Source organism: Myotis daubentonii, chromosome 5 (genome assembly GCF_963259705.1).
Source record: "Myotis daubentonii chromosome 5, mMyoDau2.1, whole genome shotgun sequence".
Lineage (NCBI taxonomy): Eukaryota > Metazoa > Chordata > Mammalia > Chiroptera > Vespertilionidae > Myotis > Myotis daubentonii.
The window spans coordinates 57,343,790-57,368,251 of NC_081844.1; the positions used below are offsets into that span (position 1 = coordinate 57,343,790).

At 39.4% G+C, this 24,462-nt stretch overlaps 1 protein-coding gene across 9 annotated transcripts in view; it reads left to right on the plus strand.

The window, feature by feature from the left end:
• The window catches only part of NR3C2 (nuclear receptor subfamily 3 group C member 2), a 295,026-nt gene that overhangs the window by 6,260 nt on the left and 264,304 nt on the right, over positions 1 to 24,462 (plus strand). For all 9 annotated transcript variants that reach the window (XM_059697882.1, XM_059697880.1, XM_059697885.1 and 6 more), the window contains exon 2: positions 1,710 to 3,462. In XM_059697882.1, coding sequence (XP_059553865.1) covers positions 1,712 to 3,462 — 1,751 coding nt within the window. In that variant the 5' untranslated portion in view covers positions 1,710 to 1,711. The remainder of the gene's footprint in view (positions 1 to 1,709; positions 3,463 to 24,462) is intronic.

Below are 24,462 nucleotides of genomic sequence, written 5' to 3' on the forward strand. Positions count from 1 at the left end.
GGAGACATTTTTGGTTGTCACAACTGGGGACAATAGGGACTGCTACTGGCATCTAGTGGGAAAGGGTCAGGGATGTGTTAAACATCTTACAGTGCATGGGACAGACCTCCACAACAAAGAATTATCAGGCCCAAAACGTCAGTGGTGCCAAGTTGAGATAACCATGGAGAGAGGGGCATGGGATCAAATTCCAGTTCTGCCACTTAGCTGTGTGCCCAGTGCCTCAGTTTCCCCACCTGTATCATTTGGATAATACTTTTACCAATTTTAAAGGATTGTTTATACTTATAAGGGTAAATAAGTTAATGTTTGAGAAAGGCTTATAATATTGCATTGAATTATGTGATGCATAAGAATTATATAAATATAGCCTATTACAATTATTATGTCAATAAAATATATATAGAGAGAGAGCCAATGGATATGATTGTATAGCTACAACAGTCCTGCGGGCTCCCTGGGGATGGGGACTGTGCCTGTTTTCTTTAGCACCATAGATTCAGTGATTGGTTGTAGGCCCGGGATGTAGCACACACTTGGTGAGTATTTGTTGAATGAATGAACACGTAAGTTGTCAGGACCCATCTTGAACTTCCTCCATTTACAGTGGAGACTGAAACTGTCTGTCTGTTGGGAGTCTTTTTAGCAGGAGGAACACCACCAGGTCAGGGTGCACGTCAGAGTCCTCACCTGGACTGAGAGACAGAGAAGAGTCCTGTCATTCCCGACATAGCCCCTCTGAGCTTTGGACCATCTTAGTTAATCAGGATAGATGAATCTTTACTTTTTAGACTTGACATTAAATTATCTTGATCACAATCAATTTTTTAAAAATCTTACTGTTTTTCCTGTGATAATTTACTCCATAACTTTATATTGGGAAATGGAAGCATTAATTGCATTTTCTTATTATTTTTAATAAAGCCATGTTTTAGATATGGGAAGTATCTTCCATATACCCCAAAGATTCAAAAGGCTTTGGAGTTAGAATATTTAGTTTTAAACCTGCCTTTGTCACTTATTATGCCTTTGACCTTGGGCAAGCCACCTACCTCACTAAGTCCTCAGTTTCCTCTTTGTTTACTTCATGGTCCCCAGGATTACTTTGAATATTAAATAAGTTAGCATTTGTAAATTGTCTTTGTGAACTCTAAAGGCTGTATTATAGAAATATGTTACTTTTACTTGGATGAAAAATAGTTTTATATGTGCTTCTTATAGTCAAGTTACTGACTGTAACTTGGCTTCTGGACAAGTTACAGTCAGTACTCTGTTGTATCAGCACCTAGACAGGTAACAATTTTAATACAGGTGTTGCTTATAATAAATAGAATATGCACTTATAGCTTAGTACAGCGATTTTCAACCATTTTCATCTCCTGGCACACATACTAATTACTAAAATTCTGTGGCACACCCAAAAATACGTTATATTTTTGTCTATCTCTATCTGATAAAAATAGGTATAATTTTGATTCACTCACAGTGGACGGCTGTTGTTGTGTTGGCTGTTGTCATGTTTTTACTTGACAATTGAATAGCAAAAAGGTCAGGGCCACTGACAAAATAGTCAGGTATTGCACGTTTTAAAAATTCTTGTGGCACACCAGTTGAAAATTGCTGGCTTAGTAAATGGAATTTAAGAATAATGTTAGAGTAATGTTATAAATGACTCTAATTCGATTTTTTAATGTAAATTTATTTGTTAGCTATGGAGACCAAAGGCTACCACAGTCTCCCTGAAGGTCTAGATATGGAAAGACGGTGGGGTCAAGTTTCTCAGGCTGTGGATCATTCATCCCTGGGACCTACAGAGAGGACCGATGAGAACAACTACATGGAGATTGTCAATGTAAGCTGTGTTTCCGGTGCTATTCCAAACAACAGTACTCAAGGAAGCAGCAAAGAAAAACATGAACTACTCCCTTGTCTTCAGCAAGACAATAATCGGTCTGGGATTTTAACATCTGATATTAAAACGGAGCTGGAATCTAAGGAACTTTCAGTAACTGTAGCTGAGTCCATGGGTTTATACATGGATTCTATTAGAGATGCTGAGTACACCTATGATCCGCAGAACCAGCAAGGAAGCCTGAGTCCAGCAAAGATTTATCAGAATGTTGAACAGTTGGTGAAATTTTATAAAGAAAACGGCCATTGTCCTTCCACTGCAGGGATGAGCAGGCCCTTGAGATCGTTCGTGGCTGACTCGGGGAGCTCTGTAAATGGCGGGGTCATGCGTGCCATCGTTAAAAGCCCTCTCCTGTGTCATGAGAAGAGCCCGTCTGTTTGCAGCCCTCTGAACATGACATCTTCAGCGTGCAGCCCCGCTGGACTCAGCTCTGTGTCCTCCACCTCGGCCAGCTTTGGCAGTTTCACAGTGCACAGTCCTATCACCCAGGGGACCCCCTTGACCTGCTCTCCGAATATCGAGACTCGAGGTTCCAGGTCGCACAGCCCAGCGCATGCTAGCAATGTGGGCTCTCCTCTCTCAAGTCCATTAAGTAGCATGAAATCCCCAGTTTCCAGCCCTCCAAGTCACTGCAGTGTAAAATCTCCAGTCTCTAGCCCAAATGTCACTTTGCGATCTGCAGTGTCCAGCCCGGCCAATATCAACAACTCAAGGTGCTCCGTTTCCAGCCCTTCCAACACGAATAACAGATCCACGCTTTCCAGTCCAACTGCTAGCACCGTGGGGTCCATCTGCAGCCCCGTTAGCAATGCCTTCAGCTACACTGCTTCAGGCACTCCTCTGGGGTCCAGTGCGGCCCGGGACGTGGTTTCCAGCCCAGACACACACGAGAAAGGTGCTCATGAGGTCTCCTTTCCCAAGATCGAGGAAGCAGAGAATGCCACCTCCAACGGTGTGACGGGCCAGCTTAACATCGTCCCGTACATAAAACCAGAGCCAGATGGGGTTTTTAGCAGCTCGTGTCTAAGAGGAAATAGCAAGATGAATCCCGCTTCCCCATTCTCAGTACCAATAAAACAAGAACCAACCAAGCATTCGTGTTCAGGCACCTCCTTCAAAGGGAATCCGACCGTGAACCCATTTCCATTCATGGATAGCTCCTATTTTTCCTTTATGGATGATAAAGACTATTATTCTCTATCAGGAATTTTAGGCCCGCCTGTGCCTGGCTTCGAAGGTAGCTGCGAAGGCAGCGGCTTCCCCGTGGGGATTAAACAGGAACCAGATGACGGGAGCTACTACCCAGAGGCCAGCATCCCGTCCTCTGCCATTGTTGGTGTGAACTCAGGTGGACAGTCCTTTCACTACAGGATTGGTGCTCAAGGTACAATATCTTTGTCACGAGCGGCTAGAGACCAATCTTTCCAGCACCTGAGTTCCTTTCCTCCTGTCAATACCTTGGTGGAGTCGTGGAAATCCCACAGTGACCTGGCATCTCGGAGAAGCGATGGCTATCCGGTCCTAGAGTACATTCCAGAAAATGTATCAAGGTAAGTTGGCTTTTTCTTCCCTTTTGAAAATCATGGCTTTATACAAGGTGAAAGGCTAGCATTTCATTTACAGTTGACAAATGAAGCACACTTCAGTTTACTGTCTTATTTATATATTCAGGATGGTCATTGAGGGTGTGTCTCCCCCCACCCGCCCCCTTGCTTGTTGGGAGAATGTTATTACTTCTTTAAAAATGGAGAAATAAAAAGTTCCTAAAATCTCTGAGAAAACATTTGTGTTGGTTTTGAAGGAGCGCATATAGGTGTTTCCCCCGACCCACTGCTGCCACGCTGCCTGCTGTAGGTCTTTGGAAAAAGTTTGTTTTCTGCTGCCTGTTACTAGGTTTACTTTAGCAAACTAGCGCCAGATTATTTTTTTTCTTTAGCTGTGTACTGGTTCACTAAAGTTGCTTTAAATTAGTTTCTTTGTGGTTTTAGTCTTCTTTTTCTCTTTTCCCTCTTCTTCTTCCTTTTTTTAGCTTTCTTTCTTAATCACTTCATTGGCTGTGAAAAATGAAATTGAACCTCAAATCTGTTACCCTCAAGCTCCCCACCCTCCCTGTCCTTTTCTGGTTAGGTTAATTGTATGTAAGTTGTGGTTTTTTAATATAAATAAACCATTTCCTTAACATTTGAGGGCTTTAAAGACTCAGCACAGCTAAAATTACTAAGTGGACAGCCTTGCTTTCTTACTCATATTGGAAGAGAAATATGTCACTGCAGTTTTGAATTAGTATATTTATAACTTAAGATCTGCAAGAAGACATACATAACTTACGGTAAAATATCTCTTGGCTTTCCTCATTGCAGATAGCATACTGTATATATTTAGAAAAACAAGGAAGAGGTTGTAGATATGACTAAAGGGTGGTTCTAAGTTATATAATGAATGCTTGCATTGGACTTTGCTTCAGTACTATTTTTATTACATGGTTGTAATAAATGATTCCTTTATTGGACATATAAAGAACGGAGTTATTAGATACAGTTCTTTCCTTTGGCATCTAGGAATATATGGATATTTTCCTAAATAATTAATTTTGTGGGTAATATGACCAGGCTATAGGTTATGTGTGTGTTCCTGTGTCTCTGTCCTTCTATTTTGTTTTTTGTGTTTTTGCAAACCAAGAGCAAAAACTTTAATTTGTGCATTCTTTTTCTCATCTTTGTCTAAAACCTGATTCCTCTTGCTTTTATGGAAGCAAACAGTCCATAAAAGATACATTCTTACATTTTAGCGCTGCCTCTCTCTCTTAAATTCAAATTTTAACAGGAGACAGGAGCTAGCCTAGCGTTCATCAGAACCAAACTCAGCCCGTGTTCTGCTAGTGCTCTGATTTACTTAAGGAAATTTGGTACATAATGTAGATATTTAGGTAAGCAATGTTATTTTCAGTGAGTTAGTCTGAGGGAATGTAGCCTGGTAGTTAAGAGCGGAGCTGCCCTGGTTGAAATCCCAGCTGTGCCACTTAACTGCTTCACATTCCTGTGCACCTCCCTTTACCTCTCTGGGCTGTAGTTTTCTTATCTGAAAAAAGGGAATTAAATAGATTTACTTTATGAGAAGCCCTTTGAATATCACCTGGTATGTACCATACCTTATACTAGTATACATTTTAGCTATGACTGTTAATTTAGTTAAATCTTAAGTGTTTTCACAACCTTTAGTTTCCATTTTTTTAGTTTTCTTTTTCTTCATGATATGAAATTTGACAAAAATTTTTAAAAAGTATTATGTACATAGTTAAAAAGTATTTATTGATAATTCTTATGAGTAAGTTCTACTCTGATTAAAAAACTTATGATTGGGCACCAAAATTTTGCTACTGCATTTCTATTTATGCTTTTTTAGTTGACTGATGAAGCACCTCCTGATGGCCTAGCCCAGTGGTCGGCAAACTGCGGCTCGCGAGCCACATGCGGCTCTTTGGCCTCTTGAGTGTGGCTCTTCCACAAAATGCCGACTTCAGCACATGGGCCATGAAGTTTCAATTGCACTGTACGTGCGTGCCCGCACGTGTTATTTTGTGGAAGAGCCACACTCAAGGGGCCAAAGAGCCGCATGTGGCTTGCGAGCCGCAGTTTGCCGACCACTGGCCTAGCCTGAAACATGTTACTGTGAATCAGTGACCTTGAACTTACCCTGCATTTGTGGGCACTGGAGGTGTTATCTGGTGTCTCTTTGAGTATTCTAAAATTCTCTCTATATGTGTTACTATAGTCAGAGTGTATTCATTTACATATATGCTGGTATTGTGTGCTAGTTAATGTTTTCCAAAAATGTTAATATCAAAGCTCTGTTATTTGAAGTCTCTTATAGATAACTAATTCTTTATAGTTTTTTCCTGGTGAATATTATCCGAATCTATTTGTTTTGATCATTCTCAGCATAAAGCTCAAAGATCAGAGGAAATTTAGGTCTTTTTCTAGAATTTAGTCTATGTTGTAATATTTAATTTAACCTCATCCAAGCTTCATTATTTTGTGTCTTTTGGACCAAAATCCAACATTTTTGCCTACTTCTTAATATATAATGATGATACCCCACTCCAGAGAATGTTGACTAAATTAATGAACTAAGGGTTGTAAAGGATCAAGGCAGTGTGTAACTGCTGTAGGTTTTATAGCATTCTTTATCTTTTGGTTGAACTCTATTAAGCTGTTTTCTAGTAGACCTGAAAATACAGTTTGAGGTTCCTGAGACCTCAGGAGTTTCATGAGGTCAAAAGTTATGCATCGTTTAAAGACCCATTGAAAATGGAAGATAGACCAATGAATTTTAATGGAATAGTGTAAGAAAAGTTGAGAGATATCCATGTTTTCAGATTCCACATTGCACCTCACTTTTAAGAAACTACTTACTGTCAATTTTCAATATAGTGTAAAAGAATCATATCTGCGCTTATCTGAAAAGACCATTGAAATGCTCCTTCTTTTTCCAACAACATATCTGTATTGGGCCAGAGTTTCTTTATATATTTGAGCCAAAACATATCATGTCACCACATACAATGTATTTGTTAACATGTAATGACTTATTTTCAAATTATTTAAAATAAATGTTAGCCATAATTTCTAATCATGGTAAATATCAGTCGATATAATTCATAGGAACCAAAGTTCTTTGTTATCCTCAGTACCTTTTAGGAGGGGAAATGTGTCTTGAGTTCCAAAAGTTGAAAATCACTGGTCTCTGCTATTGGATACACCCAGTGGTAGTTAACAAAACAGAAAGATATTACTTTATTTGTGTTAGCCTTCTTGGCTGTTATGCCACGGAAGGAGTGCCCTATTCAAATAAGAAAAATGATTCTAATCCAGATTAAATTTTCAAGCTGGCAAAAATGAGTAATGGCTGAGAAGTGTGTGTTGCACTTTGCAGGCTCTGGGCATTCTGTGGGAGTGGTGACAAAAGTCATCTGTCTGTTAATAATTTCCAGTGAATGGATGTCCGTCCGCATGCCACATTGTAAAGTAAATTATGGCAAAAGCTGAATGTAAAGTTCAGGGTGGACACTGGACCTCGTTGTGTCATGTAGATTGGCGTTCCCCTGCCAGCTTGGACACAACAAAACTAACCTTGAGTGAGTCAGAGATCTCCCAGCCTCAGTTTCTTCAAAGAGAATGACTTGAAATATATGCTCTCTAAGGGTCTTCACCCCTTAACACATTTGCTACTAGTAATGTAGTTTCAAGTATGTTTTAATCACAAGTCTAGCTCTGCAGTTTCCAGGGTGGAAACTAAAAGCCAGTAGGCGTGACCTATCATTTTACTTTGAAAAGCAGGATTTTTAAAATCAGATCTTTCTTTTTGCAAAATTTGACACTTACTATGAATTTCTTATCCTTTTAAGTTACACCATTCCTTTTGGAAACAGGTTTTTCTGTTGACATAACATTGGGTGTTTATGGTGATGGGGTAGTCACTTTGATAGCATCATAAAACAGTGCTAACATAGACTTAGACTTTTGAATATAAAGTTCACTATTTCAAAGGGCATATTTCGGTAGGGTTCGAGACAAGCAGTCAGGTATTTATCTTAATATATGCTGCATTTTTTTTCATGATAGAATGAAACAATTTAGAAAATAACCTACAAATATTTTTTATTTTTCAAATGTCCCTAGAGTTTTTTGAAATTCCCTTTCTATAATAAACCCAAACCTGCAGAATTCCAGAAGCTTGTTACAGAGATTGCCCTGTCTCTTAGTAAACTTTCTGAGTAAACCCTTGAGCTTTAAATATCTCTTTGTAATGAAAAGGATGAAAGGTTGATGGGTTTGGGGTGGAGGGAGAGATTGATTGATTGTTGGTGCTTACTATAACAAATAAATCTATTAAAGATTACTTAGGTCATTTGGAAATGAAAAGATGGAATTTTCCTTTTCTTATTATTTGTATCATAATATTTTGATTTTGAAGTTGCTAGTGTATCTAGAATTCCTGCAAGTTAGTATTCTAAATATTATTAGAAATGATCTTCAAATGAGACTTGCTTCTCCTGATGATTCATTCACTTTCATTCATCTGTGGTATTTCTGGTTAAAAGTGGTGATACTTTTATTTAAAAAACAACAGCAAACTTTAGTGTATTTTAATCTACAAATCACTATCTATAATGTGCTTTTATGCATTTTGCTTTTAACATCACAAGTATCCTCGGTTTATATGTTAGTATGCCCACCTCTTATGATCTAAACATTTTGAACTGTTTACTTTGTACCTTAGAAAGTTAATAAAAGTCATGGTTTCAGTTAAATCAACTCAAAAGTATTCAACTGCATGCAGTTTTCATCCTGGTGACACACTGAAAAGAGGACCTGGAGATTTACTTTTTATTGATTTGATGCCTTTTGCAATATTGAAGTTCTGGGTGTGTCTGACCTTTTCTGTTCTTGTTATGTTTAAAGTAATAGCAGATGTCATATTAATCACCGAAATTTAGGAGTAACACTTCACTTCCCCTAATGTTTTGCTGCATTAATTTTTTTCTCTGAAATAATACTCCCCTCCCCCAGGCTTTCAACTATTGCTTTAGGTTCATATCACTTATTTACTGATAAAATTTCAGCTCTGTGGCTAAATAATGTATCATTTTATTTACTAAATTCAAATCAAGATGAAAATATTGGCTCTTTGCTTATGTTTAAATATAGCCATTAAATTGTATATTTTTGTGGACCACTTTCCAATATTTATTAATGAAAGTCCAGGAGATATAAGCATGTTAAATGGGTAATGTCTTCACCTTAAACTTTAGAATTTCTAGTTTTAAACTTGTCAAGCACAGGCTTTGTTTTCAGTTTTAAGAGTTTTGTAAGGTAATGATGAAGCTAAAATGTAATTGCATATAAGCAAACCTCTGGATTTATAATAAATATTGATATGGCCAAGACTTAATTGATCTGTAAACCTCTGGATTTATGATAATTGTGGTATGGCCAAGACCAAAATTTTATGTAGAAAAGAGGTAGAAATTGCTTGTACTTTATGCAAGAAATAGAAAAGTCTAGTCTCAGGAAGGAAAGGTGACAAAAGGTAATTTGAATATTTAAAAAGTTAATACCTAGCGAGAGAGTGTGAGATAATAACTGGGGGTGTGAATTCATAACCGTGGCTATAACTTAAGTTTATTAATGATGAATACTTCATCGGTATGAAACCTCACCTTACACAGGGTGGAGCAAAAGTGGGTTTACAGTTGTTCCTATGGAAAATAATAAATAATTAATAAATAATAATACAAGAATAAACTCTTTGTTTCACATACTCACAGCTGTTAGCCTGCTTTGCCTCACCCTGCACATTAGGAGTTGTTGAAACAAATACGCAAAAATTGCCACCTAAAACAGAATGACGTGTGTAATAGGCAAAATCAATTTTGAATATTCTGATAGGCAAAGATGATCTAGGCAAGTCCTGAAAAATGGGGCGTGGGGAGCAGTGGTGGTCAAACTTGGTGTTTATGCTTAGTCTTGAGCAATTTGCAGGAGCTGGGGGTGGGCACTTCCTGGTGGAGGGAGTTATTTGAGCAGAACCCTGAAGATGGGCAGAAAACATTGCGTGGTCCAGCTGAGTTGTGTGATTGGCTGTGATGGAGGAGGTTGGGGGAAGAAAGCCTGGAAAAGGTTTGTTGGAATTAGTGGAACTTGAAAGTCACACTAAGAAATTTGTACTTGATTTGGTAGATAATGAGGAGCTATTGGAATGTTGGAACGGGAAGTGGCATAAGCTGAAGTGCTCTTTGGAAAAACCTTAATTGGCAGTGGGGGTGGGGTGGATGTGAGCAGCAAGAGCCTTGTTAAGAAGTTATGGCAACAGCCCAGGAGGATGGGAACCTGCGTCTCTGGAGCAGGATGTTGGGGGTAATGGAAAAAGAAGACAGATGTGAGACAGTACAGAAGAAGCCTTTGTAGGAGTGAATTTTGTATAAAAACTTTAATAATCACACACAGAAAAGTTGAAAGTCTATTAAAAAGAAACAAGGACATTCTCACACATAAACACAGTAAAACCATCAAAGTCAAGATATTAACATCTACTTCATAGTCATCATTCTGGTTGACTATGCCAGTTGTCCCAATAAAGTCTTTGCTAGCTGAAGGATCTAGTTCAGAATCTCATCTTGTGCTTACTTTTCATGTCTCTTTAGTATCCTTCAGTCTGGGACAATTTCATGACTTGACAACACTTTCAAAGATTAAAGGCTAGTTATTTACTAGAAAGTCCCTTCATTTGGGTTTATCGCATGTTTCCTCGTGATTAAATTCAGGTGATGCAGTTTTGGCAGGAATGTTACAGAAGTGATGCTGCATTGTTCCCAGTGCTTCCTGCTAGGTAATAAGCGATTTCCCTTTGCACCATTACCTGTCCACTTGGATCACCTGATTCAGGTGCTGTCTGCCAGGCTTCTCCACAGTGAAGTTCCTCTTTTCCCTTCGCAATTAAGGAGATATTTTGGGAAGAGGTACTTTGAAACTGTATAAACATCCCATTCTTCATCAAACTTGGTTGATTTAATAACTTATGTCTGCATGGCATCAGTGTTTCTTATCTTTTTATAGGTTGGTTATAGTTAGTCACTGTCCTCATTGTTGATGTTCACATTGTTCTGACTTAGCCAGTGGGAACCCATTCAGGCTGCTTTCTGTATCCTTTTGCCATGTCCCCATCCTTCCCTGAACATTTTCTTGCATAAGGTCCATCTTGTACATTTCCCATGCCAGTCCTAGAATCAGCCATTTCTCCAGGGATTCCCCCCCCCCACCCGCCTCCTCCACCAGATGCTCTACTGTCTGCGATTGGGGTCTAACTCCGCATGCTGGGTCACAGGGCCACACTTCCCCAAAGGATTCCCTCCTTACCCTACAAAGGTGCTGACTGTCCCTGCTGGGCCATCCTCTCCCTACTTGGGTTGATACCTTACCCTAGACCACGCGAACACATGAATGGCGTTGCCTCTGCTCTGACTCACACTCTCCACATCTGGCATCAGAGCCACCCTCAGGCTCATGTAAGTGAAGGAACAAATACTTGACTTAGAGAAGAAAACTGAATGTCCTAAAGCCGTGGTCGGCAAACTGTGGCTCGCGAGCCACATGCGGCTCTTTCGCCCCTTGAGTGTGGCTCTTCCTAAGTCTTAGGAGTACCCTAATTAAGTTAATAACAATGTACCTATTAAAGTTTAAAAAATTTGGCTCTCAAAAGAAATTTCAATCATTGTACTGTTGATATTTGGCTGTGTTGACTAATGAGTTTGCCGACCGAAACAAACAGCCACATGGACCCTTTAACAACATACATCAGATTATGTGACTGATATAAAGCCCTCTGGCTGCTTCTCACTGCAAGCAGCATCGAGTGGAGTACCTGAGGGTCTGTAAAGTCCTCACTTACCAGGCCCCTGCCCACCTTTTTTAGTATCTGTTTCCTCCCGGCTCATTCCCCACACTGACCTTTCTATGGCTTCAGCGGTTCTCAACCTGTGGGTTGAGATGAAAATACATCCTGCATATCCGATATTTACATTATGATTCATAACAGTAGCAGAATTACAGTTATGAAGTAGCAACGAAAATAATTTTATGGTTGGGGGTCACCACAACATGAGGAACTGTATTAAAGGGTCGCGGCATTAGGAAGGTTGAGAACCACTGGCTTAGATGAACCATGCCCCCTTTCTTCTGGGGGCCTCAGTACATACTGTTCCCCCTGCCAAGAAGTCTGCCTCCAGATTTTGGTTTCTTGCTCCTTGTTGTCCCTTATGATTAACTTGCATGTCACTCTCTCAAAGAGGTCTTCCTTGACCATGATATTTCAAGTGACTACACTTCAACCGTCTAACACTTTCGTTGTCTTCACACATTGTTTGCGGGTAGTTTTTATCGTGCGCTAACAGGTGGCGTGGGCCATTTTTGCGCAAATGGCAACGTTCAGTAAAATTACGATAACTTTAGTTTACGTATTTATACGTTACCTGCATTCTACCGCTAGTCTATAAAAAACGTATTAATACGTGTCCTGCGCTCTACTACCAGTCAATGTAAAACGTATAAGTAAAACGTATAAATACGTTTCTCGCATACAATGTGTTCATAGCACATAGCACATACCTATAAGAAATCACCTTGGTTTACTTACCTCTCCTAATTAGAATGTAAACTTCTTGAGAGTAGGGACTTTATCTGTCCTGTTTGCCAGTATACATTTGCCATCCCTAAAGCAGGGTCAGGTACATTGTTGATGTTCAGTAAATTCTGAATAAATGAATGAATGAATTGGTTAGCAGAGGGACATGGGAGTGGATATGTACCAGGTGTACTGGTTACTAATGTGGATTTTGTAATAAAAGAAAACACGATAATTTCAAGAGAAACATCAAAAGTGCTTTATTTAAAGTAATGTCCATCACTAGCTACACATTTCCCCCATCTTTCAGGTGATTTGTGGATACTGTCCCAATAGAACTTTCCTTGTTTTGAGGCAAACCATTCAGAGACCCAATTTTCCACTTCTTCATAAATTTTGAAGTGCTGCTCAGAAAGTGTGTGTGCCATCAATCGGAACAAGTGGTAATCTGAAGGAGCAAGGTCTGGTGAATACGGCGGGTGGTTTAATACTTCCCAGGCAAGATCTTTTAACGTGCCTTTAACTGGTTTTGAAGTGTGTGGTGGTGTGTCATCATGAAGCAAAATTACTTTGCCGTGTCTTCTGGCACATTCTGGTTATTTCATGATCAAAGCATGGTTCAAATCGATTATTTGTTGTCGGTAGCGATCAGTATTAATGGTTTCACCTGATTTTAGATTAGAAGCTCATAATACATCACACCTTCCTGATCCCACCAAACGCAGAGCATTGTCTTCTTTCCGAAGTGATTTGGCCTTGCAGTCGATGTTGATGGTTGACCTGGATCAACCCATGATTTTGTGCATTTGGGATTCTCAAAATATATCTACTTTTCATTGCCACTCACAATTCGATGCAAAAAAAAGACTTTCTTTTGTGCTGTTGAAGCAACCTTTTACTGATGAGTTTTCGGTTTTCCATTTGTCTTTCGTTCAGTTGATGCGGCACCCATTTTCCTTCCTTTAAAATCTTTCCCTTTGCTTGTAAACGATCGGGAATTGTTTGCTGACAACGTTTAATCTTTCTGCAGGTTGTTTTTGAATTTGACACGCATCTTCATCCAATAATGCTTGTAATTGTTGGTCTTCAAACTTTTCCCATTGACCTGGACATTCTTTGTCTTTCACATTGAAATCATCACTTTTAAAGTATTTAAACCAGTGTTCACAAGTATCTTGAGATGAAGCATGTTCACCATAAGCTTCCTGAAGTATATGATAACTTTCAGCAGCACTTTTCTTCAAAATAAAGTAATGAATTAAAACTTCCCTCAAATGCTCTTTTTTTTGGCATGAAATTCGATATTTTTAAGCGTAAAAATATCTATGATTTTAACACCTTCAGAAAATTTGACATATGAAGTTTTGAAGCTTACTGTCAATACAACAAAATAGCACACATATCAAATTGCATATATATGAACATATATGTGTAACTCCATCTATTGAAAAAAAATTCTCATTATTAACCAGTACACCTGGTATCTGGGGTGACTAGGTAAGTGTAGGTGATTGTGTAAGATTAATACACTTATTTTTAAATACTAGTAACAGTGGAAATTCTGAGTTTAGCAAAAATTGTGACCTCTCTCAGCATATTTTAGGATTGTCATAAAATAATCAACAGGTGCTATTCTTGCTTTTTCTAATCTCAACATAATAGTTTGTAATGGTGTATGCAAAGCTAAATGGTGACATAGTCTTTATTATGAGGTCATTTATTTCCTTTAATTTACAAACTGTACAATTCACTTTTAGGTGTATAGGTCTATGAACTTTGCCAAATGCATAGTCATGTAATCACCACCCATTCTAGATACAAAATAGTTCTATCACCCACCAAAATTCCCTTGTGTTGCCCATCATAGACGCCCCCTTACCTCACTCCCAAGCCCTAGGGACCATCCCTGTTGTTCTGTTTTTCTGGATTGTCCTACGTATGGAATCTTACTTTATGTAGCCTTTTGATTCTGGCTCTTTTAATTTAATGTAATGCATTCGAGATCCATTTAGGTTGTTGAACATAACAGAAATTAGTGGGTTTTTTTTAGTGCTGAGCAGTATTATATACCACGGTTTGCTCATCTCTTCCCCTTTTGATGGACATTTGTTGTTGGTTTTTCCCCCCAGTTTTGGCTATGACAAATACAAAGCTTTGTAAATATTCAAATACAAATCTCTGTATGGACAATGCTTTGTTTTCCTTCAGTAAATTCCTACAAGTGGAATAGCTAGATCATATGATAGGTATAGATTTAATTCTTAAGAAACTATCAAACTGTTTTCCAAAATGTACCATTTTTAATTCCCACCAGCCGTCTGTGAGCTTTCTCGCTCTATGTCCTTGCCAATACTTGAGATAATCCATCTTTTTAATTTTAGACATTATAGTAGCTGTACATTGCTATCTCATTTTGGTTTAAATAGAAATTTCTTTAATGCCTAATTATACTAAATATCTTTTTATGGTCTTACTTGCCATCCATATGCCTTCTTTTCATGCTTTTAACTTCCGCCCTTTTTCCCCCCCTCTTTTTGAGTCTGTTATCAGTGTATTTTAATATAAGCTTTTTGATAGATGACCTTGGACTAGAAGAAAAATAACTACTTAATATTCAATATTGACAGAGGGAAAAATAATAGGCAATTTTCAAACTATTTAGTACCTACTGTCAACTTAATGTGGGTTAAAAAAAAACCCAAATGAATGTAAAACAAACCAAATGACTCCACTATATTTCCATCTAGGAAGGAGATGACTCACATGAGTGTGTACAGCATTTTATGTGTTTGGTCATGTGATGCAGATAAAAACTGTTTCCAAAGATTAGGAAAGGAAGAGTTCTATGTGGGCTAAAATGGTCAAGGAGAGTTTCATGTAGGAGGTGAGATTTCCACTGACATTTAAAGATTGGTGGTGTTTAGTCAGCAGTATAAGTAATAACACAGGCCAGGTGTCTGGACAGAGGACAGACTAAGTCAGGGTGGAGGGGTTTATTGGTAGTCGGGGAAAACTACATTATAGAAATCTGTGAATGCTAATAAGTGTTTAGCTACCCCAAACAGCCTCCAATCCCCACCCTCCCCGAGCTGGATTCCCTGCTAGATACTCAGTTGAGCTGAAAAGCTTTCTAGAAATGAAGAGGGTCTTTCAGCCTTAAACTGAAGTGGCCTGTAGCTTGGGCAGCCTCCCTGTCCTTCTCCAAATAAATGCTTGTGTGCAGCTTCACACACACACACACACACACACACACACACACACACACACACACACCTATTAACTATGTATTTTTAAAACCAAGGAATGACATAAAAGGGTAGAAAGGTCAGCCTGGTGAGGGAGATTGGAAATAGTGACAAAAAAAGCAGCTGAGGGGCTATCATATGGGTGATTTGGATGGAGAGGTTGAGGGCCAGAGTGGTTGGAGTGATGGGCAAGGGGTAGATACTCTAGACATTTTTAAGAAATAAATAATTGAATGCCAGATTATCTGACCCAAAGCCTGTTCCTTTTCCACTATTCCAATAAGCCATGTGTGTTAACAGCCCACAAAAAGTAGATTGCCAAGGAGTTGGAGGGAAGAAAAATGCAGTTTCATAGTAATAAGGAGAAAATATAAGCATAATTATGACTCTAAGAGAAGTGAGATCATTTTGTTATTTGGGTTAAGTTAAAGCCTGGTAATTTTGATACCAAAATAGAACTTTTTATTAGACTTTGGAAAAAAATACCCCCTGGGGAAATGGAAACAGGAAGAATCAAGTCCTGGTTTGACAAAGCTGGAAAGCAAACTGGTGAAAGATTATGGAAATGAATTAGAGAGAGTGGCGTGCGGAATTCTGATATGCGTCCCCAAAGAGAAGGGGACAGAATCTCAGTTCGTTTGGAAGCCCACTTATTGTCTTCCAGTGAATGGTGCTTCAGTTCACTGTGCTTTTCCCAAAAGTGGAATGGGGCTAATTTTCTTCCGTCACATGTACAGTTTGTAGTTACCTAAAACTTACTTTTTTCTGATAAGTTTGAGAAGAGATTCCAAGTGTAAAATTGGGAGTTTTGAGATGTAATGAAAGCTGACACTCTTTAGTTTACTCCATTTGGATTCTCACTGTATTTTTTTAAGTGGCGATTATGTTCAGAGAGGCCTTCATTCTTAGAAATGTGAAGATATGAGAGAAGAATTTATGGTCACACAATTCAAAGTGTTTTGTCCTTAATTTATCCCTTATTTTCAGACCCCATTGAGGTTAAGTGTACATTGAGGTATTCTTTTGGGACTTCTAGAGCATTTTGAGTTTTCTATATGTGGTAGAAATACAATAATTTTTTTGGCCATACCCTGTATTCTGGCTTTGGTTGCTATGATTCAGGTGAAAACAGCACACCTCCCCCCCCCCCCCTTGCGTACTGTGTTTTTAGAAAAATGAAGAAATTGACAGATGCTTAGAGTAGGGGAAGGAGGAATTATAAACACAGCAACATTTCATGGTGAATATCTAAAGCTGATAGCTCTTATATTTGTATGACTTCTGAAACACTTAGCTCCATGGTGGCTCTTCGATGTCCGCTAGCAGGTATCCCCCTGTTTTTGAGCTAATGTTCATTTTAAAAGCCAAAGCTACTTTATAATAGAGTATACTTACATGAACTGTGCCATTTTTTAAGGATGGATTTGTTGCCAATACCATAGAATGGAAGAAGTAAAGAATAGAAATCTAACTGTGAATATGGCCTAGCCTGTGTGATTTCATAACACAGGATGAAATGTGCTTTAAAAATTTTAATTCTTGCCATTGCTACCCTAGTAGAAATAATCAAATAGAGTATTATGAGGTTTTTAAGGATGGTAGACATTATAACAAGTTTTTCTTAAAAAACAACAACAACACTGTTTTACTTAATGGGGAAAATGACTAAGTTTTCACAAATACGTCAGAATCTGTGCACAGTTGGTCTCTTGTAGCACGGTGAGCATGCTACTCTGGGTTATTCAATGTCCCTAATCAAAGAAGAATGATAAAGGTTTGCTTGTCATACTATGATGTTTCTATTGCTTGATTTTAAAAGACGGGGTGTCCTTCCCTGGTCCTTGGTTCAAGAGAGGATAGAGATGCACTATTATAAGACAGAAAATATGGAGAGCTGTAAGAGGAATACATTGCTACCTATAAATAACTAAATAAAATACCAGTTCTATTTACTCAACTCTCTGGAATCTATAACAAAAAAACACTGCACATTAAAACACTTAATCTGAGAAGTTCTAGAGATGCACGGTGGTGATGGTTGCACAACAGTGTAACTGTACTTAATGCCACTTAATTGTACACTTAAAAATGGTTAAAATAGTAAATTTTATGATATATATATAGGTATATATATAACAATAAAAATAGCACCTAATCCTAATAAAAATGGGAGTGCCTTGCATTGATGAAACTTGGCACAAAATAAAATATGCCCCGTTATGCTGAAAGTCCAGTGTGTGAGCCTTTCTAAGCAGAGACCATGTCATACTTAGCTTTGACACTTACCTAGTAAGTACAATCTCATACACACTATGTTCAATACTGACTTTTATTCAACAAGCATTTATTAAGCTCTTGATTCTGTCAAAGCACAATCCTGAATATGTGGTCAGAGCAAGGATGAGAAATTTCTCATCATTTAGGATACCCAATCTAGATACAGCCAAGATCTCATTGCAAAGTAGATTATGGTAAGTGTTTTTCTGGATGTACCAAATTAGGTTTTGAGAACATGGGGAGGGAATACTTAGAAATTAATTATGGCCATCATGTTATTTTATTAATGAAAGTAATAAGTGAATTGAGTGTGATTAGTCAGAACTCTTGTTTTGTAAACAGCACAGAAAACCATCTCTTACTAGCTTAAGCAAAACAGAATCTCTTGGCTCACAAAATGGGAGAAGTTCAAGGGGTAAACCTCAGGCTTGGCTAGATCCTAGGTTTCAAATGATAGTGTAATAAATTTCTTTGTCTCTGTCTATTGGAGCTTTTCTCTTTCTGTTCAACTTTGGTTCCTAGTAGCAGGTATTACTTTGGGCTTGCATTTTCATTAGTTATTGAGCCCCATGAAAGGAACATAGCCTCTTCATAGATTCTGATTGGTCTGACTTGGGTCTCATGTCCACTTGAGTAGAGATGATGCGTATGTGCACATGTATGCATGTGGTGTGCGGGCTGTTTGCCCTCACCCAACCCTGTGGACTAAGAACACTGTAGTCTACCAGTAGTTTCAAAATCTGATCATGTCGTTATTTATTATCCTTTATATAAACATAAAAATTAACCACAATGATTGATTCTCTAAGCATTGTCCTTAATAAGAACTTTACTATCATTGAAGCGAACACTACCTAGTAATATTGACAATTTGAGGAGGATGGAAAATTGATGGTTGGGAAAGGTCAATGCAGCCTTTTTTTTTTTTTTTTTTTTTTTTTTCAGAGGGAAGGAAGATCTGCTAGTCTATTTTGTGGAGTACATTTACAGATACTGTAATGATGAGAAACTTTAGTAGTAGACAGAACAGTACACTGCAAATTCAGTCTCATTCTATGATATGTTGGGACACTGGCATTAAAATAACTCTAAAAGGCACATTGAATTGACCCAATCAATAAATATGTCCTTAGACCACCCAGAGATGTTTTTCCTTGTCCACCTAGGAGCACCTAAGAAGTGTCTGATATAGTATTTTCTTTGGCCTGTTTATTGAGAGCTTCTGCCATTCTTGGTACAAAGATATTTTCTTAGTGTGGGAGGATTACTAATAAAATGAACTTATATCCCTGCTCACCAGTACAAGATACATACATACTTACAGAAGATTTTCTGTACATGACTTCAGAAAATTGATGGACCTTTTCATGAACCCATGGATTCCAGGTTAATAACCACTGCTTTTCGTTATTATTAAAATATTAGAGCCCCAGTCACAAAATTTGTGCATGGGTAGGGTCCGTAGGCTTGGCTGGTGATCAGGGCTGACCTGTGGGGCAACCAGCGGGACGATACGGGACCCGTTCACCAGCCCCGCCCCCAGCTGCCACTGCCAGCTGCGGCCTGCAGGCTGGGGGCAGCTCCTGCATTGAGCGTCAGCCCCCTGGTGGTCAGTGTGTGCCATAGCGACTGGTTGTTCTGCCTTTTGGTCCATTTGCATATTAGGATTTTATTATATAGGATAACTACATAACTGCATAAAGAGGATTATAGTGATCAATTGCAATAGAACATTTATAGTTGAAAGTGCAATTTGAATAGTTTGTTCAGCAGTAGTGCTAGGTTATACATTTGGTCACATCATCTTGCAATGTGGTAAATATTTATTCAAGATGGCTATCTGGGCAAAAAGAATCCCATGAAATAGGGGATGATGCTCTGTGTTTCATAGACATAGGCCAGAGATTTCAGTTGATCTGATTAGTTGATATTTGATAAGTTGAAAAAGATGAGGATTGGTAAGCTTCAAGATATTGACAGAGATAACATCTTATAGGAAGGATATAATTGAAAGTTGGAGTAATGTTGGTAGATTGGAGATAATATAATAAATAAATATAAAGGAGGATGGTGATTGAGAGGAAGGTCAGCTTTGGGGTCACACTTCCACTTGCTTGTTGTATGACCCTGAGCAAATTGCCTGACCTCTTTAAGAGTTTCCACATATTTATAATAGTGATGATTATCATTCTTACCTCCTATGGCTATTCTAAAGTGCTGACATATCGTGAGTGTTCAGTGAAAGTCTTAATTCTTCTTATGGTTGATATTTATTATTACTTTCACCTAGAATTAACATAGAGGAGTAGGAACTACCTGAGTAAATTATTAACCATATGAAAGTATGATCTAAGTGATTCCATCATGACAGGAATTAGCAATGCAGATTTAATAAATTCTAACACAAAACTAACATTATTTTAGAAAGAGGAAATCCTTTCAATTCTTGTGCCCTCCTGAGATCCTTAATTGGGAACTCTGTTCTTCTCATAATTCCTAAAACAGAGATAATATAGTGAAGATAGTTTGGTGATTCTCATTTATTTTAGAGCAGTACAAATGAAGCTTAATATTTGCATATATCACATACTTCATGGCAGATTTGATTTAAAAGCATGTGGGTATGTGTGTGTAGGAAGTAAACCAGATAGTACAGCTTTTTGTTTTGGTGGTATTCGTAAGAATTAATACTTGGCATAAAAATACTATTCACTAAGAGTAGTTTATTATGGGCTGTAGCATAGGTAAAGTAGGCTGCACAGTGATATACTGTGATGGTTTTTAACTCCCACTTCTTCTCCCACTTGAGAAAACATTAGCATGTAAATGAGTGAATGGCTGTATTATGGGAACCATGAACCTGTTCTGTGTTTCCGGTTTAAAAGGAAATAATTCACAAACATCTCTGTCATTACTTTTATGAATAAATTACTTGGCACACAGGATCACATCCTGTTATATGGTATTGTATGGTACTCTAGTTACTGAGAGCCTAAGCAGTGAGTAAAAATGTCTAAATCTCTCCTCCTCCATACAGTTAAAATCACTAACTGTAATAGTACCATTTAAATATAAGCACTATTAAACTGATGATACCAAATATAGAGTCACTATCTCCTTTGGACAGCAGAAAAAAACCAAAAGGAAACCCTGTTAGGGATTTAGATTGGCTATGAAAAATCTGATGACTGTTATTGTTAAACATTGGGCTAGAATTACTGTTCAGGGAAGGCCCATGGCAGCTTTTAGTCTGAGATTTTTTAAAGGTAAGAATAATTTTCATGTTTGAAATGTTTTGATGGGCTCTTACCAGAATAGAAGACTTAGATTATGACTTCTCCTCGGATTGAGTAATTCTGTTGTAATAAGTCAGCATATGTTGCCCTCTCGTCTGAAAACTACATGAGATAAAATCATATTATGTAACCATCTATAATATCAAGTCATTACAGTTCCACTATGTTTAAGATTTAATGCAACACCATACACCAGATAATTTCCAGATGGCTTCAAGAGAAAATCTAGAAAAACATTTAGTTGAACACATATCTGATTCCTGAATAAAGAAGTAGTTTATAAGACCAGAGCAGTGGAAGAAAGCACACATACATAAACTCAAAATTTCTATTATAATTATACAAAAATTCAAAAAGCCTGTATGCCAAATAAATTTAAGACAGAATAGGGGAAATGTTGATTAGGTTGATTATCTCTACACAATATAAACAGCTAATCCAAATCAACAAGAAAACCACAAAGATTTCCAATAGGGATGGGGGAAAAAAGCAAGCAAATAACATGGGCATAGAAAAGCAAATGCAAAGAATATAGAAAAGCAAATACAGATGGGGTGTGAGAACTTCTAAGCTGTTTAGTCACACTAGTACATAGTGTGCTAGAAATTAAAGCAACAATTAGATAGCATTTTTCACCTGTCAATTTTTCAGAGAATAGAACAAAAGATAGATGGATACTGCTGAAAGATGTCAATGGGGGAATATAAAAGAGAGATAATTTGTCAGCATGTGCCATCAGAAGTAGTGTAGTATGTAATTCCAGTGCATGAACTCTACAGCGAGATGGCCTTATATGAATTTCAGCTTTACTGCTCATTAGCTGTGTGACTTTGGGCAAGTTACTTAACCTCTCTGTGCCTCAGTTTTTGCACAGGTGAAATGGAGATGACAATAGAATTTACCAAATAGAATTGCTATAAGGACTCATTGAGATAAGATATATAAAGTGCTTATAAGAGTATTTGGCCTGTAGTAGCCCTACTTAAGTATGCTTGCTTTATTATTGTTATTATTAGTTATCATTGCCTTTATGAGCCTCCAAAGGTCCAGTTTCTAGGACTATATCATCAGGAGATTATTTTACATGTGGACAAAGATTTGTGTATAATGGTGTTTATTTTGTCATAACACAAAAAATTAAATAATTTTTCCAGGGAATTGGGGATAAGCCAAATCCTGGTAAATTTAGTATTAATGTGTGATTTATGCATTTTTATGGAGAAAATTTAATAACATGGGAAATCATTAAAATCTATTTTTTTTCATTTAACATTATATATACTAGAGGCCCAGTGCACAAATTCGTGCACGGGTGGGGTCCCTAGGCCTGGCTGGCAATCAGGACCAATCAGGGCTGGGCTGATCGGTTCCTTCCAGCCAGGGGGAGAGATGGGGGGAGGGACTGCGGGCCAATCCGGGCCTGCCAGCCAGGGGGAGGGACAGGGCATGGCAGGTTGGCTGCAGGCCCTGAGGAGGAAGCTGGCCCTCGGCCCCTCTGGGAAAGGGGCCATGTTCACCACCACCCATCCCTGGTTCCCTGTCCCTGCCTGGGGCCTGAAGGCCCTGGCGGGGTCGGGAGAGGAGACGATGGTCGCTGGGCTGGGTGCTAAAGGAACAGGTTCCATACGCTGGCACCCCACTACCATGCACTTCCCTGCCTCCCCCCTCCTCTTTCCCTCACCACCACCAGCAGGCGGGCAGTGGGCCGATCAGGGCCTGCTGGCCGGGAGAGAAACTGGGCCTGGGAGGTTGGCTGCTGGCCCCAAGGAGGGAGCTGGCCTTCAGCCCCCCTGGGAAAGGGGCCGCATCCGCTGCAACCCATCCCGGTTCCCTGTCCCCAGCTGGGGGTGGGAGCGGGAGAGGAGGCAACGGTTGCCAGGCTGGGAACAGAAGGAACGGATGCCAGATGCTGATGCCGCCAGCAGGCTATGGGAGGTTGGCTGTGGGAGGGCACTGACCACCAGGAGGCAGCTCTTGCATTGAGTGTCTGCCCCCTGGTGATCAGTGAGCATCATAGCGACTGGTTGACCAGTCGTTATTGTCATTCCAGTTGTTGGGTCGTAATGGTTGCTTAGGCTTTTATATATATACTAGAGGCCCGGTGCACAAAAATTTGTGCACTTGGGGGTAAGGGGTCCCTCAGCCCGGCCTGTGCCCTTTCGCAGTCTGGGACACCTCAGGGGTGACCACTTGCTGGCTTAGGCCTGCTCCCTGGGGGATTGGGCCTAAGATGGCAATCAGACATCCCTCTGGCAGCCCGGCAGCCCTCAGGGGATGTCCACTTGCCAGCGGGGAGCAGACCTAAGCTGCAGTCATAATTCCTTAGCGCTGCTGAGGAGGCAGGAGAGGCTCCCACCACCACTGCTGTACTGGCAGCCATCAGCCTGGCTTGTGGCTGAGCAGAGCTCCCCATGTAAGAGCGCCCTGACCACCAGCGGGCAGCTCCTGCATTGAGCATCTTCCCCCTGGTGGTCAGTGTGTGTCATAGTGACCAGTCATTCCCAGTCTTTCTGCTGTTAGGGTCAGTTTGCATATTACCCTTTTACTATATAGGATAGAGGCCTGGTGCACGGGCAGGGGCCAGCTGGTTTGCCCTGAAGGGTGTCCCAGATCAGGGTGGGGGTCCCGCTTGGGTGCCTGGCCAGCCTGGATGAGGGGATGATGGCTGTTTGCAGCTGGTCACACCCCCTTCAGGGTGGGGGTCCCCACTGGGGTGCCTGGCCAGTCTGGGTGAGGGGCTCAGGGCTGTTTTCAGGCTGGCGGGCAACTGAAGCTCCCAACCTCTCCTTTTTTTCTTTCTTTTTTCTTTTTTTATTCTGGGATTTATTTACCTTCTATGGCTGTCATAGGAGCTGAGAGCCGGCTCCAGCTCTGAGGCTGTGGCTGGCTGAAAGCAGGTATCTGGGTTTGTTTAGCTTCTATAATTGAAACATTGTTGCCATCACTGCCGCTCTAAGCTCTGAGGCCGAAGCTGGCTGAAAGCAGGTGTCTGGAGCTTGTTTAGCTTCTATAATTGCAACTTTGTTGCTTAGAGTGTAGCTTAGAGCAGGGCGAGGCAGGTGGGGAACGTTGGCTTCCTCCATCACTGCAGCAAGCAAGCCTCCTGTTTGCTTCAGCTGTCTGGCTGCTGGCCACCATCTTGGTTGGCAGTTAATTTGCATATATTGCTGATTAGCCAATGGGAAAGGTAGCAAAGTTACGGTTAATTACCATGTTTCTCTATTATTAGATAGGATATAGATATATAGATATATAACTGTATTTACAGAATTTGTGTATGCTTATTTATGTATGTGTATTTCATTCTCAGAGGAAATAAATGTGTGTATTTCCATGGAAGGAAATACCTCAAATCAGTAGAAGTTATCTCAGAATACTAATTTTGAATTATTGCTTTGTTAATTTTTCTTTCTTGTATTTATCAAATTTTCCACACTGAGAATGTACTAATTCTGCAACACAAAATTATTAAAACAGCACCAGTAATGATTTCATTTGAGAGTATGATAAATCTCTCACTTGTAAGAACAAGATCATCTTTACCTCCAGGTGA